The 21,291-nt window shown below is 37.0% G+C and overlaps 3 protein-coding genes across 8 annotated transcripts; 2 read left to right on the top strand and 1 right to left on the bottom strand.

Moving 5' to 3' along the window:
• The first annotated feature begins 524 nt into the window (after nt 1–524).
• LOC147568982 (F-box protein At1g30790-like) lies at nt 525–2,469 on the top strand. Of its 2 annotated transcripts, none has more exons than XM_086671526.1 (2): nt 525–639; nt 744–2,469. In XM_086671526.1, exon 2 carries the CDS (start codon nt 747–749, stop codon nt 2,340–2,342), a length of 1,596 nt encoding a protein of 531 aa, XP_086527652.1. In that variant the 5' UTR covers nt 525–639; nt 744–746; the 3' UTR covers nt 2,343–2,469. The 2 variants fall into 2 exon arrangements, with proteins under 2 accessions (XP_086527652.1, XP_086527657.1); XM_086671531.1 differs by having other exon boundaries at nt 529–658.
• A 10,612-nt stretch (nt 2,470–13,081) lies between these two features.
• Nucleotides 13,082–20,154, top strand: LOC147568981 (Pentatricopeptide repeat (PPR) superfamily protein). Of its 5 annotated transcripts, none has more exons than XM_086655426.1 (6): nt 13,082–13,619; nt 13,938–15,086; nt 16,147–18,290; nt 18,489–19,053; nt 19,153–19,420; nt 19,862–20,154. In XM_086655426.1, exons 1-2 carry the CDS (start codon nt 13,236–13,238, stop codon nt 15,072–15,074), a joined length of 1,521 nt encoding a protein of 506 aa, XP_086511552.1. In that variant the 5' UTR covers nt 13,082–13,235; the 3' UTR covers nt 15,075–15,086; nt 16,147–18,290; nt 18,489–19,053; nt 19,153–19,420; nt 19,862–20,154. The 5 variants fall into 5 exon arrangements, with proteins under 5 accessions (XP_086511552.1, XP_086511551.1, XP_086511554.1 ...); XM_086655425.1 differs by having other exon boundaries at nt 16,139–18,290; XM_086655428.1 differs by having other exon boundaries at nt 15,877–18,290.
• PRD1 (putative recombination initiation defect 1) lies at nt 15,026–21,221 on the bottom strand. Its single transcript, XM_086655423.1, has 9 exons — nt 20,548–21,221; nt 20,170–20,279; nt 19,890–20,071; nt 19,101–19,412; nt 17,891–18,854; nt 17,092–17,800; nt 16,740–17,014; nt 16,014–16,668; nt 15,026–15,501 (listed from the first exon to the last, which is right to left on the bottom strand). The coding sequence occupies exons 1-9, from the start codon at nt 21,076–21,078 to the stop codon at nt 15,283–15,285; spliced, it is 3,957 nt and encodes a 1,318-aa protein (XP_086511549.1). The 5' UTR covers nt 21,079–21,221; the 3' UTR covers nt 15,026–15,282.
• Between the last annotated feature and the right edge of the window lie 70 nt (nt 21,222–21,291).

Here is a 21,291-nt window from a genome sequence, read left to right as displayed (position 1 = left end):
AGTGGGGGCGTGACAAGTCAGAGATTTGATGATCTAGAGGAAGATTTTCTATTTTTAGTAGTTTCCGAAATCTATATTTTCTTAGTTTTTGTAGTTTTATAATATTAGTTGCTTTAGAGAAGATTTCCTAATATTTAGCAGTTTCTCAATTTTGGTTATTTTCTTAGTTTTTAGCAGTTTCCAGATTCTAGATATTTTAAAGTTTTAGTAATTTCAGACTTCTATTATTTTAAGGTTTCAAGCCTTATAAGCCTTTTATGTTCATTGTTAAAGTTAAGTGTTCTAGAAGGGAGCTTAGTCAATTGAATAAAATTTTGTTTGATTTAATCAAACATAGAGGAGTGATTTCTATACTTTTTATCTCTTGCTTACTGCGCTGTATCAGAAGTTAAGTGTCATTCTCACCGTCTGTATCACAAGCCGTCAGAAGACTGGTCCCCACCATCCAATATTACTTAACAACTCCACCGACCCAATCATCAGTGATCTCTGGTTTTATATCTCATCTGTTTAAAATTGACGGTATAGATTCAAAAGGGCATCCCAAGTAAAACCCCCCAAAATCCAGTTCTCAGAGTAAAGTAAAACACCTCTCCCTCTCTAAGTTCTCTTCCTCCTCCTCGTCAGACAACAATTCCGGTGGGTTGTTTCAGAAAAGGTAATGAATGATTATTTTATCTATTATTAATGGTTTTATTTAATTCCTCCATTAGTTTTAATATTATATTGATTGGTTCAATTAGGTTATGGTGGGGGCGATTTCTAGAAGTAGGAGGATGAAAGCTGGTGCTGGTGGTAGTGGTGGTGTTTCTAATCCTCCCCCACCCACCATCTTCAAAAGAAAGAAATCTAAATATGGGGTGATCCCAAACAAGAAGAAGAAGGTTAGTAGTAATGTCAACACTTCACCCAATCCTTCTAGTACTACTAGTAGTAGTAGATATAATTATGATGAAGATTGGTTAGTATTTGAGATACTTACCAGACTTCCGGTCAAGTCCCTTTTCCGTTTCAAATCCGTTTGCAAGAATTGGTATTCCTTGATTCACAAAGATCAGCACTTGATTGATTTACACCTTACCCATTCTCGAAAACACCTTCCTCCTCGTATATTTATTGTCGTTCCTCTACCACGCACAAAGAAACAACAAGAAGAAAGGCGAACGCGAGGAGGCACATCTTTCGACCCTTGGCCATATAAGGAATATCACATTACAGCTGACCTCTTGTTTGAAGAAGAAGAAGAAGAAGTATACAACAACAACAATGGTGGTGGCCGCCTCACTGGCTGTGGCACAAAACTGAAACTAGTGGTTGACACAGTACCGAAGATAGACTCGTCTTCATACGCTACCATTTCGAAACCTCTCAACGACTTAATCTGTCTCATTAAGTCATATAGAGAACCTGCTGCTTGTATACCCAATATTTGTACTGGAGAAGTATCACCTTGGTTTCAATCATCATTGAGAGTAGAAAAAGAATATGTGTGTGAAGTGACCCGCTACGGATTTGGTTTTGATCCTACCACTAATGAACACAAATTAGTATGTGTCTGGGACATAAACTCACCTACACGTAGTTACATAAACTCACCTACACGTAGTTATGATATTTGTGAAGTATTGACCATTGGGCGCCAAGGTAATAATATTAACAATAATAATAGATGGAGAAGAGTCGAAGATGACCCTCCGGATACATTATGGGTTGATTCTGTTTATGTGAATGGTGTTATTTACTGGACCACTTTTTCCCTTTTCTGTTGGGAGTTTATGCCAAAACGTCGTCCTGTATGCTTAGTGGCATTTGATGTAGGAAGTGAGAAGTTTAGAACAATCACAATCCCTGATTTCATTCTTGACCAGCCTCACGTTTTTAACCGATATGAGAGGCTTGTTAAGTTATTCGAAGTGGATGGGAATTTAGGTATGGTAGTTAGACCGAACAATTCTACATTTAGGATGTATATATACGAAGATGATGATTACAAGGACAAAGAGGAGATCAAAGGAACACCTGTCATTTCTTCTCCGCGTAAGAAGAATGGAAGATGGAGTGAAGTAAGTAAAATCACATTGCCTTTCCAAATGGGAAACGATCATCGTGTTAAATTTCATACTTTCGAAGGATCAGATGACAAGATTTTCATAACATCATCTATTTTGGGTATGAAGAGGAAGAAATGTGTGTCTATTTATTGTTACAATTGGAAGAACGGTAATTGGGCAGAGGTTGATGTAAATGAAATCCCGTCCTCAGTTCCACGACTATGCCATCATAGCTTTTCTACTACTTTCTGCGAAAGTCTTTTGTCCCTTAACAATAACAATGCCCCCTGAACTACCACGGTAGCAGAAGAATCAACTTCACTTTATGTAAAAACTTTATTTGTATTTTTTAATTTATTTTGGCATTCCTTTTCATGTAACTTTATTAGTCTCATTATATGTCTTTTTCTTCTTACAACATCGTATTATAGGCTCTGTGTCTCTTTAGATTTGCTTTAGCAAGTAGCAAGTAAGTTTTCATTGTTAATTGACTGACTAAACAGAGAGGAAGAAGACGATTAGAAACAAGGAAAATAAAGTTTCGGCTGATTTTAGAGGGCAAAAAATTGGTTGTTTTTATAGAGAGAAAAAGGGTTTTTGTTTTAACCTAAACTTTTTGTCTATAGCTCCGATACAATTAGAAGTTGGGTGGAACTTTGATGAGAGTAGTTGTATCTCTAACCCTGCTTATTGTGGTTTGCTTAGGCATTTGTTTAATAACTTATGGTTCATTATTCGTGAGAGAATATATATAAGTTTTAACAAATAGCTGCAAGTTCTGTAACCTTTCGCAGTCTAGAACTTGGTTGTATGTGCCTTATTTATAACAATTGCTTTTCGACGAAAGGGTTCATAATACCCAACGTGTCGAATATCTGAGCATTTAGTGTGCGTAGAACAATGTAGGATAGTCTTGTTGAAAGTATCACCATCAAACTCTCCTTCATCTTCTAGAAGGTTCTTTCTAGAGAATTCTTTCTCTAGAATTATCCTTAACTATAAAAATATCTAGTATCTAGATTATTATTTTATTAATGTATTCTAGAAAACTACTTCTAGAATAATGGTTCTACAACTTTCTAGAGAAGCTTCTAGAAAGTATCTTACATACTCTAGAAATATCCTAGGACTAGTATAAATACCTATGTAACCCTTCTCATTTGATCATCACAAGATCAAGCAACTTGAGAGGTTGTGTATAAGTGAGAGTATATAAAGAGTGAGTGTGGGTGTAGTTAAAAAGAGTGTTTGAGTTGTGAGTCATAAGTCTATAAAGCAAAGTGTTTGTAATTATCTTTGAGAAATAAAAGTATATATTTCAAAGATAAAGTTCTCATCCTAAAGACATTATTTTTCAACAATCTGGTATCAGAGCTAGACAATCAAGGATCGTTCTTTATCCGTTAAGGCTCGCTAAGTGTTATTCAACATTTGGAGAACAGTCTGGGACTGTGAAGAAAATTGGTCTGGGACCAAGTTTGGTAACTTTGCATCATCAAAGCAATGGCGGATCTTGCTAGCTCAACTGGTGGACTCACTAAACTCAACAACAGTAACTACAGATATTGGCAGACACGTATCAAGTCTTACTTGGAAGGACAAGACTTGTGGGTGGTGGTTGGTGGTATCGAAACTACTCCACCAAAAGATAATATTAATGAACTTAGAAAATGGAGAATCAAAGCTGGAAAAGCATTATATGTGCTGAAGACTACAATCGAGGATGAACTACTTGAGCATATTGAAGACGCGGATACACCTAAGGCAGCATGGGACAGGTTTGCATCCCTTTTCTCTAAAACTAACTTAGCTCGTCTCCAACTCTTAGAAAATGAGTTGATGAGTACCACGCAAGGCAAAATGTCGATCAATCAATATTTTCTTAAAATAAAAAATATTTGTCGAGAGATTAATGAGTTAGATCCAAAGGCAAAAATCGACGAAGATCGGATGAAAAGATTGATTGTTCGGGGTTTGAAACCTGAATACAAGCAAACAATCACAGCAGTTCGTGGCTGGGCCACTCAACCATCTCTACTAGAGTTAGAGAACCTATTAGCTGAAGAGGAGACATTGTCCAAACAAGATTTTGGTGTCTCAATAAGGAATGAAGAGGAGGCACTCTTCAACAACAAGAGTAAAGGAAAATATGAAAGGAAAAACTTTACAAAATATGAAAGAAAGACAGAGAAGTCACATGATACGAGTTTAAGATCAAAGGGAACTCAAATTCCCAAGGAAAAATATCAGTCTACTAAGGGAGATCAAAGACGCAATAATGAATGTTTCAATTGCGGAAAAAAGGGTCATTTTGCCAGAGATTGTTGGTACAAAAAGAAACCATTCGAAGGCAATGTAGTAACTTCGAGTGGTCAAAAAGATAGTAGTGAAGATGAATGGGACTTCCATGCTACTGTGGCAGTAACTGGGTCCGCCCAAGAATCGAGTGCTGGAGAGAAGATAAATCCAAGTACAAATGAAGAAGAGCTAGCAGTAGTTGCAGCATCTGACCCTAAAAGAGTAAATTATGATGAAGATTGGATCGTTGATTCTGGGTGCTCCAATCATATGACCGGTGACAAGAAGAAGCTGTCAAATATGTGTGAGTACACTGGAGGCAGAGTGGTACTTACAGCCAGTAACTCAAGATTGCCAATTGCACATGTAGGAAAGTCAATAGTAAGTTCTCGTCTCAGTCCTCAACAAGTGCAGTTACAAAACGTCTTCCATGTTCCAGGAATGAAGAAGAACTTAGTATCAGTGTCACAAATGACATCATCAGGTAACTATGTATTGTTTGGTCCTGAATATGTAAAGGTATATCACGACCTTAAAATTTCAGGGACACCAATAATGAAGGGGCAACGACTAGAATCTATTTACGTATTCTCAGCAGAATCAGCATACGTAGATAAGACACGAAAGAATGAGACTGCAGACTTATGGCATGCACGATTAGGACATGTGAGCTATCAAAAGCTGAAGATAATGATGGAAAGATCAATGTTGAAAGGTCTCCCACAATTAGATATTCGAGGAGATACCATCTGTGCGGGGTGCCAATATGGTAAAGCACATCAACTACCATACAAAGAATCAAAGTTCAGGGCTAAGGAGCCTCTGGAGCTAGTTCATTCAGATGTGTTTGGAAAAGTGAAGCAAGCATCTATTAGTGGGAAACAATACATGGTGACCTTCATCGACGATTACTCAAGGTATGTATGGGTATATTTCTTAAAAAATAAGTCTGATGTCTTCGGCATATTTAAAGAGTTTCGAGAAAAGATTGAAAACGAAGTAGGAAAGAAAATCAAGTGTTTACGCACAGATAATGGGGGAGAGTATACCTCCGAAGAGTTCTCAAACTACCTTAAAGAATGTCACATTCGAAGACAACTAACTTGCTCAAATACCCCACAACAAAATGGTGTGGCTGAGAGAAAAAATAGGCATCTTGCAGAAATATGTCGAAGCATGTTACATGCCAAAAATGTTCCTAGTCGTTTTTGGGCAGAGTGCATGAAAACAACTGCAGATATAATAAATAGACTTCCACAAGCAAAGTTAGGGTTTGTATCACCTTATCAGAAGTTGTGGAAAGCTAAGCCAGTAGTAAGTCACTTTAGAGTTTTTAGATGTGTGTGCTACGTGTTTGTACCTGATCATCTACGTAGCAAGTTCGATAAGAAAGCAATACGATGTATCTTCGTAGGATATGATAATGAAAGAAAAGGATGGAAATGTTGCGATCCTACGACCGGTCGTTGTCATACATCAAGAAATGTAGTATTTGATGAAGCTGCAAGTTGGTGGACGACACAACAGGTGGTGCTTCCAGACTCCGAGAGCTTAGAAGAAAAGCTCCAAGAAAAGTTAGGAGAAGATAAACAAAAAGAAGTACAACTTGAGGAAGAGGAGGAACTAAGTCCTCTAGAAGGAATCAGAGACGCTGAACTTAGTCCAGAAAGATTACATAGTCCACGGAAAACTGGGGTACACTCAGAGACTTCAGAAGAAAGACAAACAAATCAACAAAATAAAGAAGCAGAGACAACACTTAGAAGGTCAACCAGGCAAAGAAAACCTAACCCTAAGTATCATAATGCAAATTTAGCCGAGGACATAGAACCGACGTGTTATGAAGAAGCTTCACAAAGGGTCGAGTGGCAGAAAGCAATGGAAGAAGAAATTTCTGCACTGAAGCAAAATCAAACCTGGGAGCTAGTTCCTAAGCCAAAGGATGTGAACCCAATATCTTGCAAATGGGTTTATAAGGTAAAAACTCGTCCTGATGGATCTATTGATAGATATAAGGCTAGACTGGTAGCTCGGGGATTCTCACAACAATATGGACTAGACTATGATGAGACATTTAGTCCAGTGTCTAAGATGACAACCATAAGAGTCTTAATAGCACTAGCAGCAAGTAAGTCCTGGAAAATGTGGCAGATGGACGTCAAAAATGCGTTCCTTCACGAAGAATTAGACAAAGAGATATACATGGAGCAACCAAGGGGATTTGAGAGCAAAGCCCAACCAGCCTATGTTTGGAAACTGAAGAAGGCATTATATGGATTGAAACAAGCCCCGAGAGCTTGGTATGACAAAATAGCAGAGTTCTTAGTTCAAAGTGGATATTCGGTTACACATGCTGATTCAAGCTTGTTCATAAAAGTACGAGAAGGAAGACTAACAATTATACTAGTCTATGTAGATCATTTAATCATCACAGGAGACGACAAAGAAGAAATCCATCAAACAAGAGAAAACTTATCAGTAAGATTTCAGATGAAGGAGCTTGGAGAATTGAAACACTTTCTTGGGCTTGAGGTAGATCGAACTAACCATGGCATATTTGTCTGTCAACACAAGTACGCCAAAGATTTACTACAAAAGTATGGAATGCAAGATTGCAAGCCCATCTCAACACCGATGGAGCCTAATACTAAGTTGTGTGCAAAAGAAGGCAAGGACCTCACTGACACAACAATGTACCGACAATTGGTAGGAAGTTTAATCTACCTGACACTGACACGACCTGATATAGCATTTTCCGTCGGAGTCGCAAGTCGGTTTATGCAGGACCCAAAGAAGCCTCGCTTGGAAGCAGTGAAAAGAATTTTGAGATACGTGAAGGGTACTATTGACTACGGTATTTTATACAAGAAAGGTGAAGCTTGTAAAGTAGTTGGCTATTGCGATGTAGATTATGCAGGAGATCATGACACACGAAGGTCAACTACAGGATATACATTTAGCCTTGGTTCAGGAGCCATATCTTGGTGCAGCAAAAGGCAACCAACTGTATCTCTGTCAACCACAGAGGCAGAATATAGAGCAGCAACTATGGCAGCTTAAGAAAGCACATGGCTGATGCAGCTAATGAGAGATTTACATCAGATTACAGATTCTGCAGTGACATTATACTGTGATAATCAGTCAGCGGTACGCCTAGCTGAAAATCCAGTATTCCATGCAAGAACTAAACATGTGGGGTACACTATCACTTTATTAGAGAAAAGGTACTTCAAGGTGAGATAGAGATGAGAGCAATCAATACAGAGAACCAGGTAGCAGATATATTCACGAAAGGACTAGGCGTTGCAAAGCTTGGCGATTTTCGAAAGAAGCTTGGTATGACTTCAAGAGCTGAGCAAAGCCAGGAGAGTTGATGTTGAGGGGGAGTGTTGAAAGTATCACCATCAAACTCTCCTTCATCTTCTAGAAGGTTCTTTCTAGAGAATTCTTTCTCTAGAATTATCCTTAACTATAAAAATATCTAGTATCTAGATTATTATTTTATTAATGTATTCTAGAAAACTACTTCTAGAATAATGGTTCTACAACTTTCTAGAGAAGCTTCTAGAAAGTATCTTACATACTCTAGAAATATCCTAGGACTAGTATAAATACCTATGTAACCCTTCTCATTTGATCATCACAAGATCAAGCAACTTGAGAGGTTGTGTATAAGTGAGAGTATATAAAGAGTGAGTGTGGGTGTAGTTAAAAAGAGTGTTTGAGTTGTGAGTCATAAGTCTATAAAGCAAAGTGTTTGTAATTATCTTTGAGAAATAAAAGTATATATTTCAAAGATAAAGTTCTCATCCTAAAGACATTATTTTTCAACAAGTCTGTTTGAATTGCTTTATAGCACTCGTGTCCTTGAGCGAAGACTAAAGCAAAGAAAAATCTAACAAAGAAAACATACTCTGTACAAGAAACAAAAGCAGAATCTTGTTCGTTAGAAATCTTGTTAGATAGTTGATCAGAGGAGAAGGGTTAATGAGTTTTTTATTACAATATTTCTTTTAATAGGAACCTGCGCAGAAAATGTTGTCGGAACTATGTATTGATGACCACATAGCAAGCTATCTGCTCAACAGAGGTTCAAATTTTGTGCGACCAACGTATGTTAGAACGGAGGCTCAAATTAGTTGGCTTTACAAGGAGTCGAACCCGAGCCTATTGCTCGGAAGGCAGTTTCCAAACATTGGACTACGTCTTTCCAGACTTCGGTACATTTATTCATTGATTACTGAGAAACGTCAAGAGAATGGAAAGAGCCTATTCTTACGAATTGCGAAACTTGAGTTCATTTGGTAATGTTTATTGTCTGTCTGGGGCGACAAGGGACCAACCCGTTTAAGGCCGACGCGAAACCTAGATACAAGGCCCAGGATCTGGGACGGTCTCTAATTGGACTGAGTTTTTAGCTCGTTGTGCCATCTAGACCCCCTGTCCCAAGGCTGTAGAACTAGGGTACTAATGCTAGGTTCAGGTCCTAGATATGGTTTTTAGCTAGTCGTGCCATTCTTCATTTTTTGTTCTCAATCTCTAGTTCGTTTCTCGTATTGCTTCTACCTGCAAAATTTATTTTCAATTTCTAATCCGTTTCCTTGATTCTCGCGACTAGTTTCGCGATCAATACTATTCCTTTGTGAAACAAAGCCATTACAACTTTTACTTTTCCCATATGATGTTTCTTATTGATATAAAGCAATGCTTAGATTAGTTCATGCATGGAGAGTAACCTAGGTCCTAGATGGAAGTTTAGAGGAATTAGTCAAGTCCTCTTGAAGAGTTGCATTTTTTTAAAATGATCTGCTTCATTCAACAAAAGATATTATAAATAAACAGTTTAACAGTCCATCAACAAGAAGGACTAATACAAGTTTGCCATTCTTGAGAACTTTTAGATATTTTAGAGTGAGTTTAGGAGTTTCATTACGAGCTTGAACTAAGGGTCTCGACCAAAACCTTCGCCAAGCTCCTCTTGGGCAAGTGATAGACTGATAGTGAAACTATGCACTTTAAAAAAAAAAAAAAAAGTAAGAACTATGCCACTATGGTCGGTGCTAATGTGAATAAATTACATTCTTTTAGGATGGTGTGGTCTAGGGGTGGGAATCGGGCATGTTCCGACGGGCTCGGACATAATATAGCCAATAACGATTTTGTCAAAAATTGGTCAACTACAGTTGACCAATTTATTTTCTAATTTTTTTTTGTTGAAAGCAATTCATTTTCTAATTGTTATAGGAAATCAATTTTAGTCGACTATAATCTTCCTTTATTCTCCTCCATCCATCAGCTTCTACCACCATCACCACCATTATTTATCTCTCTCTTCCTCCCTATTTCTCTCTCCTCTTCCCTCTCTCTCTTCTCCTCCTTTCTCTCTCCTCATTTTCTTTCTGTAACCATCCAATCTTCATCTTTTTGAATAAATCTAATTTCTTCAAATCCATAAAAACAACTTCTCTCTTTGTAATCTGAGATTCATTCATAACATGAAATCACAAAAATAGGTAAACTTCTCATCCCAACTTACGCACACAGAAAACAAACGTACAAAACTCTCTGCTTTAATTCATTATCCTCGTAATACTCATGAAGATGGTGGTGGTAGAAAGAGAGGAAGAAAAAGAAAGAAAAAATGGTGGTGATGGAGGCGGTGGCCAATGTTGGTAATAGGAGACGAGGAATAAGATATTTTGCTTCCCTTTCCAATTTTGCACTCCATGCAGAAAATTCGTCAAAATTCTCAATTTTCCTTTAAATTTTGTACCACAAAATTTTCTTTTATTCCCCAAAATACCGGCCTAAAATTATGAGTAAAATTTTCCGGGATCATATTTGGTATTTTTAGAACAGGAAATTGGGCAGGGGGCCTAATTTCATGTGTTTTTTTGGTCAAAAAGACAAGTTATCTTTTTGTCCTTTTAGGCCCCATATATAGTTTGGAAATAGTCTTGAAGGACAATTCTAAAAGCACTCCCATTTCTAATGCCGAGATTGCCCTTAGGATCTTAGCTTGCGAAGCTTTGCAAACTGCTTTGCACTGCTTTGCAATATGGTTTACAGAGCTTTGCAAACTGGTTTGCACTGCTTTGCAATCTGGTTTGCAGAGCTTTGCAATCTCGTTTGCATTGCTTTGCAATCTCGTTTGCATTGCTTTGCAATATGGTCTGCCTTGCAATGACTTTGCACACACTTTGCAATCTGGTTTGCAGAGCTTTGCAAACTGGTTTGCAATCTCGTTTGAAAACTGGTTTTCACTCTCGTTTGCAAACTGGTTTGCAATCTGGTTTGCAATAAGGTCAGTTTCGTCTTTTTCCTATATTAGATTATTTACAAAAACGCCATAGGGAGCTGAATCACTCTCGTTTGCAAACTGGTTTGCAATAAGGTCAGTTTCGTCTTTTTCCTATATTAGATTATTTACAAAAACGCCATAGGGAGCTGAAACCTATAAAAAGTTGATAAATCCTTTTTAACCAAAGCTCAAATTTTTTAGGGAGTTTTGGCCAATTTCCCCTTGTCAAAATGTCATTTGGTCAGAAGGACAAAAATTTAATTTGTGCAATGTATAAGTAAAAGTTTATTTTGCTAAATTTTTATTAAAAAATATCATTTTAAACATGTATGTAGATAAATATTAGGTTTCAAGTATCCGAATATATTAAAATATTTTTATTTTGATTTTTGATTTTCCACGGAAAGTAATTCCTAGGGGGAGCAAGGATTAAAAGTGGACTAGTTTATGGAAATAGATTCCCAACGGAATTAAAGCCATGGAATTACACTTCGTATCAAACGGTGGAAATACCTATTTCTATGGAAATTCTTCCATTTCCATGGAAATGGGAGATATCAAACACACCCTGAATAAAATTTTGTCCTGTCTGCCATGAGCCCGAATGGGCTGGAAGAAATTTTTTTGTTTGTGCCAAACAAATAGGCCTTCCTCACAAACAATTGGGCTACCCAGTTTGGATTGGTATTAAAAAGGCCTGCCTATAGGAAGTTTTTGTGGCACCAAAAGCTTTTACAAAGCCACCACCTCTCTCTCTCTATCTCTCTCATAAAACGATTAATCTTCATAACAACAACAACCTCACAGTCGATTTGTATCTCAACTTGAAACAATTGGAAGGACGTTAAAGTTGGTAAGTTTCAATTGCACTTTCAATTCCACGATTCATACTATACTAATGGTGTTAAATGCCCACTCCCCATCCCTCACTATTATATATATTTCCAACCTCTTACATTTTCTTCTCATCTTTATCTCAATCTCTATAAGACTATAAGCAATGGCAAACAACAACAACAAGATGCTTGTTGTACTTTGGTTTCTAGTTTCAGCTCTCATGGTAACTACTAGTACAAAAGTAGTAGTGACAAGAGATTTTGTTTCCACTGCTAGTAATAGTAAACGAGGCGAACACCTAGCAACCCGACTCAACGGCAAGAGTGGTGGTGGAGTACTACTAGGCGAATGTTGGAACTCACTTATCGAGTTACGATCTTGTACAAATGAGATAATATTGTTCTTGGTTGATGGAGAAGCATATCTAGGTCTTCCTTGTTGTAGAGCTATACGTATTATAACAAGGGAATGTTGGCCTAATATGCTTACTTCACTTGGTTTCTCTGCTGAAGAAGGTGACATTTTACGCGGTTATTGTGATGATGCTTCATCATCGTCGTCGCCCGCACCATCCCCTGTTTCATTCGGCATAACCCCACTCCCAGTAGGGGTGCAGCCTCCTGCTCATGCACCATTATTTGCTCCAACTCCAATTCCAGCTCCAACCATGGTGGTTGAGTATAAAAATTAACATCTCCAAGACTACATCAAATATATATATATATATATATATATATGACCTTTAATTTTCATCTAATTAGTCTTTCACATTACTAGTTGTTTGTTTGGTATGCAAATCAGCTTACACATCTTACACATTATAGTAGTGAAAGTGTTTGCCTCTTTATTTTATCAAACATGCCTCTACAAACGTTTCTTCAATTTAAACAAATTGGTGATAAATTGCAAATACTAAAACAATGCTCATAAACAACAATGCTCGTAAATTTGAGTCAATTTCGCCACTCAAACTTCAACAAACACGATAATGTAAATTCATACAATTTCAAAGTAGATCAACTCAATGAACATGCATTAAACATTAAAAATCTTATCAAGTAAAAATCTTATTAATTTCAATTTCAAACATTTTTTTGTTCAAGTAGATGACCAATTACGTCCCGTTAAATTCTCAGCGATATGAGCCAAAGATTGATGATTACACCGGAAAATTACTAGGTGGAATATCACCAACCTACGGTTCAACAACAACAGTACACTTTGTAAACCGTTGGATGATTAATGAAGAGTGGTAACATATCTACAATTTGCAAGTCTATGATCTCCCATACTACACTATACTAATAACATGAATTTCAACATAATGTACTCCATGTCGTTCAATATTGGTCTTTAAAGTCCAAGATGTCTTTAGTGATGGTAATTAATTAATATATTATTCGTAATGTATCCACACTATGTGAATGTAACGATTCTTTGAGTCCATGTCAAAAACATAAAAAATATTTTTGTAATAAATTTTATATAATAATACATAATAATATCACATTGGTTATAAATCTATTTATCACAATTTATTATTTTTTTTGTTGACATGAAATCTATTAAAGTTCATACAATGTCAATGAAAATTGTCGATTAGAATCTACAAAGATTATACAACGTCGATAAAAATGATAATGAGAATCCATGAAAGTCCACCTACTCAAGAATAGACATGGACTAGAAGTAAGGTAACCCACGAATGACCGCGAAAGTTCTCCCAGCACAAAAAGTGAAAAAACGCCATGAACGCCATTGTTGTTTCTTCACTGACCAGCTTGGACCAGAACATTTGTCAAAGAACCCTAATTCTACCCAAGAATCCTCTTTTCAAATTACCCACTTATAAATTTTTATGCTTCTCTTCTCTATCATCTCCAAAACCTTACCTTAAACCCTATACTCATCACCATGAAACCCCACCAAAAAGTTCAACAGAACAAAAAACCCTACTTGTTCACAATACATCTCATGAAACTCATAGACTGAGGGAGTTAGTTAATAAGCTCAATGAGGAGGATTCAGAACCTCTTGAGATCCTTAAAGATGAAGGAGATTGGAGCAGAGAACAGTTCTGGACTGTAATTAGGTTTCTCAAAGAAACCTCTCGTTTTAAAGAAGTTCTTCAGGTACTATATTTAACCTAAGTTTTCTGTTTTCTTCATTAGGTTACCCTTAAAAAAAAGCTTGAACAGAATGAAATTGGTATTTGGACATTTGGGTATTTGATTATGTAAAAGTTCAATATTTTAATCTTATGTGATGGTTAATAAACTGTAGGTATAGGGTTATTGCGAATAGGTGATTGTATTTGTGGAAGAACTTAGAGAATTTACAAACTTGTGAAGTTAACTACATGCTATTCGATGAACTACTGTTTAAATATTAAATTGAGCTTTTCTTTTTGTGCATTATTGAATTAAATCTTAGGGTTCGTCTTATTTTAGGTGTTTGATGTGTGGAAGAATATAGATAAGTCACGAATCAATGAAGTTAATTACGAGAAGATTATTGTGATATTAGGTGAAGTAGGTCTTATGGAAGAAGCAATATCAACACTTCAAGATATGAAGACTTATGGTATTACTGCAACTTTGAAAATCTACAATTCTATAATTCATGGGTTTGCTCGAAAAGGGGAGTTTGACGAGGCGTTAATGTACATAAAGGAAATGGGAAAGATCAATTTGAAGCCCGGAATTGAAACATACAATGGACTTATTCAATCTTATGGAAATTACGAAATGTATGATGAGATGGGTAAGTGTGTGAAAAAGATGGAATCGGGGGGATGTTTTCCTAATGATGTTACTTATAACATACTTATTGTGGGGTTTGCCCATGGAGGGTTATTAAAAAGAATGGAACGAGCATATAGAACTCTTATGTCGAAGCGGATGGAACTGCGATCTTCAACTTTGAATACAATGCTTGAGGCTTATACAGATTTGGGGATTTTGGAGGATATGGAAAAGGTATATCGGAAGCTTTTGAACTTGAGGGTTTCGTTAAATGAAAGTTTGATTAGGAAAATAGCCAATGTTTACATAAGAAATTACATGTTTTCACGACTGGATGATTTAGGAATTGATTTTGCTTCAAGATATGGTCGAAAAGATGTTGTTTGGTGTCTCCGGCTTCTTTCTCCGGCTTGTCTTTTGAGTAAGAAAGGAATTGACAAGATTGTACATGAGATGGAGATATCTAGGTTTTCATGGAATGTGACGGTTATGAACATAATGGTATTATCTTCTTTGAAAATGAAAGATTTAAGGCAATTGGACATCTTATTTTCACAATATCAAACTCTGGATATTAAACCTGATATTGTGACTGTGGGGGCTTTATTTGATGCTAATGAAATCGGCTTTGAAGGAATTAGGGTTTTACAAGTATGGAAAAAGAATGGGTTACTAGAAAAAGCTGTAGAAATGAAGACTGATCCCCTAGTTCTAACGGCTTTTGGGAAGGGTCACTTTCTTAGAAATTGTGAAGAGAAGTACACTTCTGTCAAACCGGATGTAAGAGAAAAGAGTGTCTGGACTTATCATCATATGATAGATTTGGTAATCAAACACAACTAAATAAAGTTACAGGTATCTAGCTTGACTTGAAACAATCTATCTCTGTATATATCCTTTCATATCTATATATATATATATATATATATATATATATATATATATATATATGTACTATCTTTTCGCAATCATATGTATATCATTTTTCTGTTTGAGCAGCAACTATGACAAGATATGTCTATGGAGTTTTATGAGATTTACCTCATTATTGTCATTCTCGTTTTGATGATTCTTGAAAAAAGATTTCTAGTTCTTCCAACAATCTATTATTTGTAGTTTGGACTCCATCAGTGAGCTTACTTGGAGATAGCTGCAAAATGAGCAGCTTGAGTACCTTATCTAGATCATGAGGCATAGCGACCACCTTCTCAAAATGATCTTGTCGATTAACCTCCTTAGAACACTCTGTGTAGACATGTTTTCTGCATGCCTGCAAAATGTCACGGAAAAATGAACTTGGGTGACTCTTTTAACTGCTTTTGTAGAGATGAAGATCAAATCTATAATAAAAAAGAACTCCAGAGATTTCTTTTGAACCAAAACTATGTTGTCTAAGGCATTGATTTCGCTCCACCCTGGCTCTATTTTGTATTTTGAATACCAAGTCTTACTAGTTTAGCGCCTTTTTGAAAGACCAAAGTGAAGCTCTTCGTTTCGGCATTCCAAGAACTATATTTTTCTAATATACCATAATTTATTTGTTGGTTTAATTAACTAATCCATGGTGTACAACGTCAGTTTTGTAAAAATATTCTATGATATTGAATCATATAATTATATATTTTATATCAAGGGGATGGCCCAGCCTTAGACCGCCCCCATTGATTTCAGGCTTCACTTTCGTCCTTGGCAACCTCGGACGAAAAAAAATATGGGATGGAAACCATGAATCAGTCTGGGGAAGATAATGTAAAAGAATGGAACAAGCCCAAGATTTCTCACCTGGAACACTCGATTTAGAACAGCAATCTGATCTGATTTCATATAGCCACTGATTATTAATTCTCGAAATAACTGTACCATCTCTGCACTCACATTACTGGCTGAAAGGTTTTTAACTATACCAGATATGCAGGAAGAATCAAAAACAGATCTCATCCACTCAGGTTCCTGATCTAATCTTAGCAAAGCAATTGCAATGTGGGTTGGAGCTTTATGCTGATTCGTAAATGATTTTGATGCTAGACTTGGTGCAGCCAAAGACAAAGCCAGCTCTTCAACAACTAACCTGCACCATTTACTATCTTTGATCACTCTCGGCTTCTCCCAACCCAAGATCTTTGACAAACAGATTGCGCTGTTTATAGCCACCCTCACATCATTATCAAATACCAGACCTTCCAGAACAGCTGTCACGGATTGTAGGTATTTAACAGAACAATTCATCTCTTCACGGTTCTTGCTTGTCTGTTCTGAAATTCTGGTTATTAACTCCAACAAGCAATATGAAGAAATTAGTTTGAGCACAGGAGAACCAAAATGTATTAGCCTGCATAAATCACGACAGTGAATGCAGATCTTAGTAAGTGGCTGCTCTTCACTAGAAGGCTCGACGAAATGCTGCCACTCTAGAGATCCTGGTAGAAGAACATGCAGACTGTGGTAGAGAGGTGTTAGTCTAGAAAACAGTGAATTATGAAGCGTGTTATCAATTTGGTAAACACTAACCTTCGTAAAGAGAAAAAGAGTAAGAGAAGTACAAAAATTAAGGTTTCCCCACTCCTGGTGTTCTCATCGTGATCTATTAGAGCTGGACCCTTGGAGCAGGCTGATTGGACTATATTTCTGTTTGTTGTGGCTAAGGAATTATTTAGAAGTATGGCTTTTGAAGCTTCTTCAAATACTTGGTTGGTGGAATGATTGAGGACCAAAGAAAGAATTCCTAATATAAGTAGCCCTTCTTGATTGCCTGCAACAATTGAAGGAATTGAAACTTCCAGCAACTACAAAAAATATCACTAATGGGTTAGCTTCTTGAAATCACTTTAAAGAAAAGACGGAACAGATTCAATTGAAGTACCTTTGCTATCACTAAAAACCAACCATTGTGATCAGAGATTGTTTCAGGCTGGACTAAGCGTAAAATATTGAAGGCTAGAAGGGAGCAGGAGATGAAGATCTTGGGAGAAGAGGAGTAATTTGAATACAAACTGTGAATCACATTGACAATGCCTTGCAGGCACAACTGGTCGGAAGCATCTGGAAAGATGTTGATGATTGTTATCATGAAATTCACTACCGACGTTATGTTTTCCTCTTGTCCTTCTTCCTCTTGGACATGTTTCAGTAAAAATACCAATAACTTTGCTCCGAATGTATCGCCTGCTGCAACCAACTCTCCAATTACTGTTATGTCTATATTACTAGCACGATTTCCATTTGCAATGATGTCCATGCCATTTGGGCAGTTTGATCTGCAGAAACTCAGTATCTGGTGAGACATGGGTTTGCTGATCTTTTCTTGTTGAAACAGCCATTTTAGTGCCACTGGGTGAATTCGGGTGGAAAGCATATCAAATTCCTTTTCAACTATAAGGTGAAACAAGAGCTTCTCGGCTTCTGGGCTGTAAGGAATCTGGTAGCCTATCTTCGCACTACCCCTATATAAGGCATATAGATTCACCAATTGCATCAATGTCGTTGAACTGACGAGCTCAGATTGGAAATTGCTACTGTTAACTAAAATGTATTGATCCAAAGAAGCCAAAACCTGCTTCTCGTCTGCAAGTCTGTGGGAAGAGTCAATCAGAACTTCAACGACCAAATAACGGTAAACTCATAATTACCAAAAAGAAGTTTAGAGTTCTATAATTAGGTACCTTTCATCGTATAAGGAGCTGGTATGCAGTATCAGAAGAACTGCAGATTGACAGGTAATTAACTTCAAATCATGACAGCTCTTCTGCCCGAGTAGAAATAGCAAATCTAGAGGATCTGATGGGAGGTGCTGAGCTGCATCTCTAATAGGTTGGCCAGAGTCATGCCCCAAAACTCCATCAATGACTGAGCTAAGCAACAGATATACTCTCCATTTCATCTTCTCTGTTGGAAATGATCCTAGGCATCCATAGGACAAGCTGAACCAAGAGGAGGAAGCCACATTTTCTGCGAACTTTCTGGTTTTTGGGTCAGGTCCTTGAAGCAATATCGATTGAAAAGTTTCAAGTACTCCCAAAATGATTTCCTCCTCTGTATCATCTATTTCTCTTCGAAGCCAAGGTAATAGTTGTGCCTCACATAACTCTATAATGCAGTTCCCTAATTCCATATTGTTTGAAGTTTTGTTCACTTCGTAACTGTATGTATGAGCTTCTTTCAAAAGATATAAAGCGTACAAGTATAGATCGTTGGGATGCTTTTGGTGGTTGCTGAATGAACATAAGATCACACTCCTTGTAACTTCTTTTGTGGACGCAGGGAGAGTTAGGATCCCTTGAGCAGATGGAGATTTGAGGACCTCAACAATGATTGAGCATGCCAATATGAAAGTCTCTGGAAGCATGCCCATATCACCATCAGTGTGTCTCTGGAACATCACTGTCAAGAGCTGCGTTAGTTCTTCTAGATGGGAACTTGATACTATTCCTGGACAATTTGAGAGACAGCCCGAAATAAGCTTCAATGTGTGACATTGAGCTGGATGAAAAGGTATTTCAGATAGATAACGCAAAACAGGAACCAGTGCTGAGAACCCAATAACAAGCCTTTGGCTGAAGGCTTGCTCGGCAACTGATAGAAGGCTCAGGACCCTGACAGAGGAATTGATTACTGGATCTCTCTGCCCTGCGAGAAAAAATTAGCTTCTGTCAGACCAACATAGGCAGGTATCTGAAGTTTTGGAGCAAAGGAATGAGCTTTTATCAAACTTTTACAGAACTATCACAAGAAAAACAAGATCCCGAAGATTCAGATTTAGCGTTTGAAACGTCTAACATCTACCAGAAGTTACAGAACTATTGAAATGGATTACAAATAAATCGAGGTTAATCTCATTGTAAAAGCTTTTCAATAATTATCGTGCAAAATTACCTGATAATCTCAGTATTTCAAATACATAATCAGCAATATTTTCTTCAACCAGGACTTCTGCATGTTTCGCACTTCCACCTTCCGTTGACAAGCAATAAAGGATCAAGTCTAGTGTGCCTATCTGAACCGGAATATCTGAAGAAAGAAGAGGACTTTTGATGGCCTCAGCAAATAAGCTTATCATTGGAGTACAATTTGTTGCGTAATCTGCTGATTGCATGAAATTATCTGCTTCTCCAGAGCTCCTGTTCGCATCATCTGTTGCAAATGAGCTTTCGAAGCACCCCTTTTGAGCTAACACCGTCAGTAGTGCTGAGAAGGTAAACACTATCTTTGTTACGTGGGAAGGAGAAAAGGAAAAAAAAAAAACTCAAATTACACTTTCTTGTTTTAATTATTTAATCCTTTTACTTTTACTTCGAGTATTATAGTTTAGAACCAACCTTTTTTTTTTAATACGCAAATAACATTAACCTAGAGTGATGTTTTATAGATCTGGCATCAACTCGTGCAACTACTAAGAAGATTTACATACAAAATCTCAAACTATACCCATTACAGAAAAAATATTAAACATGAGCATCCATTTTCATAGATTATTACTTCTTTCCTTACTGTTATGTAGTTTCTTGGTACTCGAGGAAGAAGACCGAAAAATAGACCAATGTAACAGTTTGGAAACAAGGTTACCACAGTGAGCTAAGCTTAGCAGCTTTCGACTGATAATGAAACTTAACCTGTCTTATTTGATCGTTTTGCAGGAAAGCCTTCGCAGAAGTGTAGACATACCTAAACAGTTCATTCGGACTTCGTCACTCTGGGTCTTCAGAAGAGCTTCCAAGGATAAATGTAAGAGCTTGGGGCAGAAGACAAGTAATTCGTCAAGATCATATCCATTGTTACCAACAGATGTTGCTTGTATGATGAACAATTTGTAAAGCACAAAAAATATCTCCCCACGGATCTCTTCGCTGTGGCATTACAGAAGCAAAAAAAAAAAGAGCAAGTATATGTAATTCACAACGTAAATTAATGCAAATTATAAAACTAAGTAGAGAAATGAGTATACCTAGGAAGCTGAAGACCAGTCACGAGGTTGGTAATGAGAGCTCCAATGTCTTTGACGCATACTGGGAGATCGTCCATCTGACGTTTTAGAAGAACCCCAAAACAATGTAGCTGCATTCAAATGTCGATTATAAGTACAAAACTAAGCAGTCGATCTGTTTAATTGACTCCCCACCATGGAAAACTACCATTCTAACTGGTGTTGTATAAAATTTTGCTTCTAATCCTTTTGAGAGATTTGTCACTCTGGTGTAATATCAGTGTAAGAATAAGTTGAAACTCTTGGCAATATTTACTTCAAAATGAAAGAAGGAAAAACGTTTTTTTCTGAGAATCAAACATTTTTTAGAGGAGAAATAAGAAAACGTTTTTTACTAACCGTATAGATCTGACGCCGACTCCAACCTAATGAACCAGAAGAGATCTGATCAGAAATCCTCACAAAAATCTCATGAAAAACAGATTGATCATCAGAATCACAGAGACAAGAAATTAGATCAATTGTCTGACGAGCAATTGGTTCATCATCAGAATTAGAAAGAAGATGAACAAGAGGAGAGACAAGAAGATGAACATGAAAAGTACGAAGGTTATGGAGAAAATCAGTATCAGAAATTGCTAGAGATAATTGAGAAAGTGCATAGGAAACGTGTACTGAAGGTGAATTAGGGTTTGAAATGAGATTACAAAAACATATTAAGCAAATGCTTCCTCCTTGTGAGGTATTGAGTTTTAATGAGGATCTATGACCTTGTGAGCATGAAGAAGATGAAGGTGAACCTATTATTTCTTCTTCATCTTCTTCTTCTACATACGAATTTGAATGATTATGAGGATACGAGTATGAATAATGATCTTCGTATTCTTCTTCTCGTTGAAATTTGAATCCTGCTTCTCCTCTGAAGAACATTTTTTCCGTTTGGTGATCGAACGGAAGCAGATTAGAAAGTTTGAGACGAAAATCACCACTGGAGCTAGAGAGAGAAAGTAGAGAGAGAAACTGATTAAGTTCAATATTTCCACATGACGGAAGAGCAAAATTCTTAAATTTGGGGCATTACTTCATAATTGGCGCCAAAATTGCATAAAACAAACTTCAGCTAGGGCGCCGTTAAAGACACAA

Source organism: Eschscholzia californica, unplaced genomic scaffold (genome assembly GCF_041429995.1).
Source record: "Eschscholzia californica isolate CP2 unplaced genomic scaffold, dmEscCali1.0.p SCAF_1, whole genome shotgun sequence".
NCBI lineage: Eukaryota > Viridiplantae > Streptophyta > Magnoliopsida > Ranunculales > Papaveraceae > Eschscholzia > Eschscholzia californica.
This window is presented reverse-complemented; position numbering and strand designations above follow the sequence as displayed.